We start from the raw sequence: 8,939 nt of genomic DNA on the forward strand, positions 1-8,939 counted from the left end.
AATAATAAGAATAGTACGAAGAATAATTCATAATTCTTGAGTATTTACCATGATCCTGTAGAAAGTACCTTAAACATATGGTTTCACTGAATCCTGACATCAGCCCTTTTAGATAAGTATTCTCATCTGTAAAAGTAGACATTTACAGATGTGTGTCAAATCAGAGAAGTTAAAGAACTTACCTGAGGTCTCAGCCGGTAAGAGGTAAACCACCATGTGAGCCTAACAATCTAACTCTATAATCCATGCCCTTGACCACTATTCTAGATTGCCAATTCCTCCTTCAAAACATAATTCGTTGTTTTTTTTTTTTCTTGTTTTGAAATAGGGTTTCACTCTGTCATCCAGGCTGGGGTGCAGTGGTAAAATCATGGCTGACTGCAGCCTCAAACTCCTGGGCTCAAGGGATCCTCCCACCTCAGCCTCCTAAGTAGATGTGCTTACAGGCGTGCCACAGCGACTGGATAATTTTTTTTTAAATTTTTTTGTAGAGACAGTGTCTTGTTTTGCTGCCCAGGCTCCTCTCAAACTCCTGGCCTCAAGCGATCTTCCCACCTTAGCCTCCCAAAGTGCTGGCATTACAGGCGTGAGCCAACATGCCTGGTCAACTTTTTTGTTTGTTTTTTTAAAGACTGGGGTCTTGCTTTGTTGCCCAGGCTGGCCTCCAACTCCCAAGCTCAAGCAATCCTCCTGCCTCAGCCTCCTGAGTAGCATGGACTACAGGTACATGCCGTCATGCCCAGCTCGAAACATGATTAACCTTTGATTATTTCAACAATGAATGTGGTATGCTGTTCCTAGTGACACTTTCCCTTCCAGCTACATTACTTAGGCCAGAGATAAGGCAACAGAAATAAGATCTCAACTCTCAAATTAGGAATGGAATCTGTCACTGGAAGTGCAGTTGGACTGAGCCCTGATTCCATCTCTAGGCAAGATGCTCAGCATCAGACTGCACCGCAGTGGTTCTACCCTTGCTGGTTAATTTATAGAGTTCAATTGTCTATGTTAATGAAACCCTTTGTGGGTAAGGATAATCAAGAACAGACTGTATCTTGTATGGATCTGACTTATAAGAGAATTTTTTTATAGTTCCATTACTTAAAATATATAAAATAATGAGTTAAAAAATGAAAGAAACAGTCCTCTTTTTTCCAAGCAGTGGTCAGAACGTCAATATTCCTGGTTACCCTACATTAGAGTATGCTTCTAAAGCTGTGTGCATAACATGGAATTCTTTAGAGTAGCCATTACTGCATTTTCCAAAGGGAAATTTGCAAGAATTGGATACATCAGAATTTAATCAGAAACTAAAGTCATGTCTTTTCCCAGAACATGCCCCAGACGTGGTTTTTAATTTTGTTGTTGTTGTTGTTGTTTTGGTTTTTTAACAAATATGGTTTTTAACTGACCTATAAGACAGTCCATTTAAATATATAAATGTTTAATAGCCTTCCACGGGCCATTTCCTAAATCCCACTTCAATCTTTTCTGCCGTTAATTCTGTTAGTGTCTGCCGAGGGGAAAGAAATGGGTGAGGGTGAAAGGATTTGGTGATGGGCAAGAATAGGGGAGAAAATAGTGAAAAACAGAAACAAGTCCCATTCCCCCTGCAATGAACTTGTAATCTCAAAGTAGAACCAGTGCTGACAATAATAATGACAATTACACTCTTTCAGTCATAGCTATTTAACCATAAAGTAGTACAATCAAGAAAAGTAAGATGATGCAATACAATAAATACTTCCCTTCAAGTTCTAGTGCATTCGCATGGACTTGCTTAAATTTAGATTCCATTTAATAAGGGAAAACGAAAATTTCCATTTGAGCACAGAACCACTAATTTTGTGCCAAAAACAAAGGCAAAAAGACGGGACACCAGGATCGTTGCTGGTTCAAAGTCAAAAGGCAAAATGGAAGTAATAATGAGACAAGCTGAAGCCGACTAACACGCAAGAAGAGTTCATCCAACAGAAAAAAAAAAGTTTAGAAACTTTCAAGCACTTCTGGTAAACGTCTCACGAAAGTTCTGCCCATGTATCAGTTCCTCTAAAGAGTTACATTCCATCAATCACTACAGATGGCTTTGAGTCCCCAAGGCCTCGATGCATTATTGTTCTAAGGAGAAGCCGCAAGGCTCCTGAGCCGAGTATCCTGCAGGCAATGGACACTCAGGACCCTGTGCTTCTTGTCCAAGGCTTTCTGGTTGGCCTCTCCCACGAATGGAGTTCAGATGCAGTGCACGCCCAGAAGAAAATACTTCCCAACTGTTGCATCGCGTGAGACCAAAACTGAAAGTCAGACGACCACCGGAGTACTCCAGTTCTCAACCGGTGAAGAACTCTCCCACAGACACCATTTTTGTATTTTTATTTTTCATTTTTTTGCGTCTGATGGACGCTCGCAACGACCCTCTGCCTCTGAGCCTCACAAGAGGGAACTGCACCTGTCACTTCGTTCAGGACCCTAGACCCACCCGCCCGACACGTGTCAAGTTAAAGCCAAGACCCCTCGCCCGCAACCCCAAAATCCTGTCACCATTCTGCAGACGCTCCGCGGTGGCGGGGGGCAGGGAGGGCGTCTCCTCACGCCGGGACCCGGCCCCCGGCGAGGACGCGTCCCGCCGAGCAGCCTTGGCGCCAGCCCTACGCACACGGGGCGCCCTTCCCGCGTGAGGCGGCGGCGGCTCTGCTCGCTCACCTGACCAGAGGCAGGTCCTCCGGACCGCTGTCCTGCTCTGGGTCCTCCTCAGGAGGGGGTGGCGGCGGCGGTGCCGGGGGTTCCGCGGCAGCGGCGGCGGCGGCGGCGGCCGTTTTTCGGGGGGTTTTGGGCGGCATGACGCCTTACCGAGGCGGGAGCCAGCGAGCTGTGGAGGAGAGCCGGGGAGGGCGCAGCGCGCGCACGTCGGGGCACGCCCCGTCCTCTCCTGACTCCCGTTACAAAAATAATTTCAACGTCCCCTGAGAAAAACCGGACGCGCAGTCCCCCGCCCGGCAACTGAGCGCCGCGTCCAACCGCGGGAAAACGTCACTTCCGCCCGCGGCGTCACGTCCGCGAGGCTCCCGGGCCCGCCGGCGTTTGTGGGGAACTGGGGCGCTGGTCGGTGCGCGGGCTGGGACGCTAGATGGGAAGGGATAAACTGGGAAACCTGGCGTGGGTCCAGGAGCCTTCCCAGAAGCATCCGGCGCAGCCCGGACGTGTTTCTACCCGGAACCACCCCCTCCAAGCCGAGCTGCCCTTAACTGGGCTATACAAAGAGTCTGGCGGGTGACTGTGGGCCGTATCCCTATCCCGGGGTCTGATAGGGAAGACGCTCGGGCCCCGCAGGTAGTATCTGGCTAGTGCACCCTCGGCAGGCGCGCCGCTCTCCTTCTCTGGGCGGCGCCCGCCCTCTCATCCCGCTTAATCCGTTTTGCAAACTCGGCCAAAACAAAAAGAAACTTGGAGCGCTAGTAGATGCTGAACTTTACCAGTCACTAGAAGATACAAAATGTTAGACAGTTGCTGGCCTTTTGGGGGATCACTGGTTAGGGAAAGGAAGGGAGGGAGCTGTGGGGAATGAACGGATAGCAGTGTAATAAAAGATGATAGTGGTGTAAAAACGGGAAGCACCGTGGAAAAGTCTAAGGAAGATTTTCAGGGGAGCAGTAGCTGTTGAATAGAAGTTTGTCAGGCAGGCCTGACATTTACTGTGTACCAGGAACTGTGCTGGCCACCTTACATAATTATCTTATTTAATCCCCAGGAAGAGCCTTTTTTTTTTTTTTTTTAACTTTAAGTTCCAGGATACAGATGCAGAACGTGTAGGTTTGTTACATAGACATACGTATGCCATGGAGGTTTGCTGCACCTATCAACCCGTCATCTAGGTGTTAAGCCCCGCATGCATGTAGCTAAGAAACAGCCCTTTCAAATGGGTAGTATTAGCTAGTCTAGCTTGCAGATGAGGAAACAGGCTCAGAGGAGGTAATTAATTTGTCCAATACCAGGGCAGATGGGTAGCAGAGGATTTGAACTCAACTCTATTTGATTCCACTTGTCCATTACATTATGTTGATGAAGAAAACAGTGACAGAGAAGGAGCATGTGCAAAGGCACAAAGACATCAGAAAAGAGCTTGCTGGGACTACCACCATCAAACATTGGCTTAAAGCTGTATCACTTCTATGTCTTGGTATTTATATCAATAGATTATCTAGTTTGAGTACGTGTTTTCTTCTCTTTGGCAGACACTGTTATTGCTCACTCTGAACTCACCAACTGAGAAGGAATGAGATTGTTTGTGCTGTGAATAAAATACAGTTGTGCTCTGATGTAAATCCACTCATCCTGGAGTAGCTGAGCAAGGTCTAAGGCAGGAAGAACCTTCAAGCAGGTCATGGCTGTAAGCCTCCTGAGTTTATCCCAGCAAGTTGTATAAGGGATTATCTTTTTGTCTGCATATCATGACATATGTGAGGATGTGTAAAGGTTTGGCAAGCACTGGCCTACTCAACAGCCAATCCTACCTAACTTCAGGAATCTTTCTTGGAGGGCAAATGTCAGGAGGTAGGGCCCAGGCCCAGGTCCAACTACAAAGAATGAATACAATTAAAGTGCTACTTCCATTCACCTCACCCCAGATTAGTTTAGGCAAGGGCTCAGGATGCAGTTTAGACATTTGAAAGGTAAGGAGTAGTCTGCTAGGAGCCTGATAAATTGAAATACAGAGATGGCACAGTTCTAAATATTATTAAATAATAATATTAAATATTACTGAGGATATGACACTTCCAATTGCTGCAGCCATTGTAACGTGAGACAAGCCAACCTGCAGAGAAGGTAGAAATGCTGAGATTGGTGCAGGAGGAATTTCAAAAGAATCTGGATCCTTAGTGTTATAAATGAGCCTCTTGATTTGGCCAGCCCTGGAGCTGAGGTAAGCTGAGCTGAGGTTTTTACTTGTTAGCAACAGAAAGCATCATGACTGATAATGTTTCTCCTGTGCGTGCCTTCAGGATAGAGACCAAATCTTGGGTATCCTCATTGCCTTAGTACCTAGCCCAGTGTTACACATACAGTAAATGCTTGCTTACTAAAAGTAGGGACAGCAGGAAAGCGAGGGAAAGTTCTAGGAACTGAAGTAAACTGTCTTCATATGTAGATATCACTTGCTTTATTTAAAACCAGTTTATTTATTACCATAGTACAATTATGATAAAGAGATTTCTCAATTTACAAAAGAATGTATATCTTGATCATGGATTAATTTAACTATGTTCACTAGTATGTAAAATATATTTCCCTGCAGCCATAAAAAGGAATGAGATCATGTCCTTTGCAGGAACGTGGATGGAGCCAGAAGCCTTTATCCTCAGCAAACTAACACAGGAACAGAAAACCAAACGCCGCATGTTCTCACTTATAAGTGGGAGCTAAACAATGAGAACACGTGGACATGAAGAGGGGAAAAACACACACTGGGGATTACTTGAGAGTGTAGGGTGAGAGAAGAGAGAAGATCAAAAAACTACCTATCAGGTACCACACTTGTTACCTGGATGGTGAAAAAATCTGTACACACCAAACCCCAGAGACACGCAGTTTACCTGTATAACAAACTTGCACATGTATCCCTAAACCTAAAATAATAGTTTTAAAAAGTGTGGTGTATATATCATATTATATACACATAAATAGATACATATATATACACACACATACATACCATAAAACAGACCCAGGAAGGGGAACAACACACACTGGGGCCTGTAGGGCGGAAGGATCAGGAGAGCGAGAGGGTCAGGAGAGCTAATGGATGCTGGGCTTAATACCATGGTGATGGGTTGATCTGTGTAGCAAACCACCATGGCACACATTTACCTGTGTAACAAACCTGCACATCCTACACATATACCCGGGAGCTTAAAATAAATTTGAAGGAAAAAATAATAAAATATATTTTCCATCTACACAACTCAGAAGCAATTGAGTTCACCATCAAAATCTTTACAGTTTTCTGTTGCACTACCAAAGAAATATTAGAATTTCGGCAGAGTCTAGACCAGGCACGGTGGCTCACGCCTGTAATCCCAGCACTTTGAGAGGCCAAAGCGGGTGGATCACCTGAGGTCAGAAGTTTGAGACCAGCCTGGCCAACATGGTGAAACCACATCTATACTAAAAATATAAAATTAGCTAGGTGTGGTGGCGGGTGCCTGTAATCCCAGCTACTCTGGAGGCTGAGGCAGGAGAATCGCTTGAACCCAGGAGGCAGAGGTTGCAGTGAGCTGAGATTGTGCCATTGTACCCTAGCCTGGGCGACAAGAGCAAGACCCTGTCTCAAAAAAAAAAAAAAAGTTTCAGCAGAGTCTTAAAAGAAGTTCCCCTGAACTTGTTGAAATTCATGGATCTCTTCCAACCTGCATGGTAATTTTAAGAAGATTGCTGTAAGACTCCTACAAAATATATATATATTTCTTAGACTTTCTATCTAGAGAGGGAACTCTCTTCAGCTTCAGACCCCTTCAGTGACATTAAAATTTGGGGAAGAGTCTAAAAAAAAAGTCTTCCTTCAAAGTTTTTATACCCCCAAGCTACCACACTATTTCCATTTCTTAACCACTTAGCTCCTTAGAAGGGTAGTCCCCATTGGTTGTCTCTGCTTCCCCAATTTCTCAGCCTGCTGGTCCCTGGCTTTCTTTCACTACCACCAAGAGCACCCTACTAAAATCACTCAAATGTTGCTGATGATAATTGTCAATCCCATGGCTTCTTTTGGTCCTCAACCTACCTGACCTTTCTTGCAGTCAATATAGTTAACCACTTCCTCTTAAAAATTCCCTAGTCTTCCACAAATCTATTGTCTCCTTGTTCTCCTCCCTTGTTACTTCATAAATTCCTTCACTAGTTCTCTTTCTGCCAGTCCCTTCAATGCAAGTGTTCCCTAGAGTAATGCTACTCAAAGTGTGGTTCTTGGACCAGTGTCAGTCTGCAAACTGTTTGTGTTTAGTCCACAAGGAAATAAGTACTGAAATTAAAAGGATAAGTGCTTAGCAGTGTTTATATCGATTTGACGTTTCAGGACTATCCAAGTGCATGATCATTGGACATTGCTTGTTAAACAGTTCAGGTATTCTTCAACCTGGTTCTTGAGTTGTAGGTGGCATGGTTGTGTCCCTGTCATGTGCAATAGTACGACATTACAATGAGTAAAATTTCAAAGTTTGTCACCTGCAACCCGAGTAAAAATCTATGAAAATGTAAATATTTATTTACTTATATAACTTGTTATTTTTACAATCATTTTCATTTTTAATCAAGCCTATTTTTTGGAAATTCTTACCTAAATTAGGGAAGTAAAATTTGTGTCATTTGTTTTCACCCTAAATTATAGATGGCAAAACAAGCCTTACTGTCCAATTTTGCCAATACAAGACACACATCAGTAATGTGTTAGTAATCATAATAGTAAACTAAATAATGATCAGAGAAGTAATTCCAAAGAATTAAACAACTAGGAGTTTGTACTAATTTTACTCAGAAGTATAATCCCCTGTTATTGAGTTTTTAGCCATAACTCATAGTGAAGTGCTAAAATCATTACAGACTAATGAAACAGTAAAGCCATCAAACTTAAAGGACATTTATATACAAAATATTTAAAAAACTAATTATAAATTTGATAAAATATCTGAGTATTTTCTATCAAAATAAGCTCCACATGCAAGAAATTCATGGATCCAAAATCCATTTATTTCATTGAAAGATAATTGGAGTGACAGTTTTTGAAACTGGCTACTGATGAAAGATTGAAGATGAATTTTGAAAATAACGCATTGTTTCCGTCATTAAGGATAAAAGTTAAAAGTGATTATCCTGATTTTGTTAAATTGCTTTAACTCTTCTTCCATTCCCTTCAACATACTTTTGAGAGACTAGTTTTTATACTACTAGTGTTGTTAAAATATAAAAACAATTTAGATATACATCATCTCCTGCAAGTAGCATGTCACCAATCCAACCTAGATTAGACAATTTAACAAGCAAAGAGCCCACTCATTTGTCACATTAAAGCTTCAAATATTAACATTCATGCTGGTTGTTTAGTGGGAAATTGCTACTTCTCTCCCAACTTTTTGTTAGTTGTTATGGCTGTGAAGTGATAAATATTAGGAGGATAATGGCAATTCTCTTTATTAATGATCTATCTGGACACTTTCAATAAACAATGTACATTTTGTAATTTTTTTCTTTCATTTATGTTTGTTCTGATTATTTTTATTGAAATGTAATTCTATTTCTGTTTAATATAAAAAATGTGAGCTTGTACAATATTTGGTGTGCCTCTGTTTTCATTATAATTTTTTGCAATTTGTTTCTATTTTACATTCCAAAGTGTTAATATCAGTTCATGAAAAAGAGTAATGAAAAAGAATGAAAAGTTCTTTCATAGATAGTGTGGGAAACACTGGTCTTCAAGCATCTTCAATTCTCCTCTCTTCTTGCTCTATTTCAATCCCATGACTTAAATAACTTCCCATATATGCATGTTAGATTCTTTCAGGTTTCAAAGAATAGAGACCTGTTCAGTTTATCTGAATTATTCAGGGTTAATAATAAGGTTTGGGGGGAAAAAATGAAGAAAACAAAAAAGAATCCCTGCTGCTCCACTCATTTATCTTTTCATCCCCCAGCAGCAGGCTCCCCTCCTTCCCGCCATTGTGAATATCATCATCTTCATCTTTTTATACTCTACTACTTCTACTACACTGGCCTTCTCTCCATGCCACCAAACCACACTCCTCAGTGCAGAGAATACGATTGATTCTCCTAGTACACCAATTTCCATGAGCAGGACCAATTACATAATTTGCAGGGTCCAGAGGAAAAAAAAAAATGCAGAACTCCTCATTCAAAAATTATTAAGAATCTCAAGATGGTGACAACAGAGCCTTAAA

At 42.2% G+C, this 8,939-nt stretch overlaps 1 protein-coding gene across 2 annotated transcripts in view; it reads right to left on the minus strand.

The window, feature by feature from the left end:
- The window catches only part of LOC105490695 (RB transcriptional corepressor 1), a 175,477-nt gene extending 172,448 nt beyond the window's left edge, over positions 1-3,029 (minus strand). The window contains exon 1 of one of the 2 annotated variants that reach the window (XM_071081330.1): positions 2,701-3,029. In XM_071081330.1, the coding sequence (XP_070937431.1) occupies positions 2,701-2,837 (137 nt within the window). In that variant the 5' untranslated portion in view covers positions 2,838-3,029. The remainder of the gene's footprint in view (positions 1-2,700) is intronic. The other variant, XM_071081326.1, reaches the window with a different exon arrangement.
- Between the last annotated feature and the right edge of the window lie 5,910 nt (positions 3,030-8,939).

This window comes from Macaca nemestrina, chromosome 16 (genome assembly GCF_043159975.1).
Source record: "Macaca nemestrina isolate mMacNem1 chromosome 16, mMacNem.hap1, whole genome shotgun sequence".
Taxonomy (NCBI): Eukaryota; Metazoa; Chordata; class Mammalia; order Primates; family Cercopithecidae; genus Macaca; species Macaca nemestrina.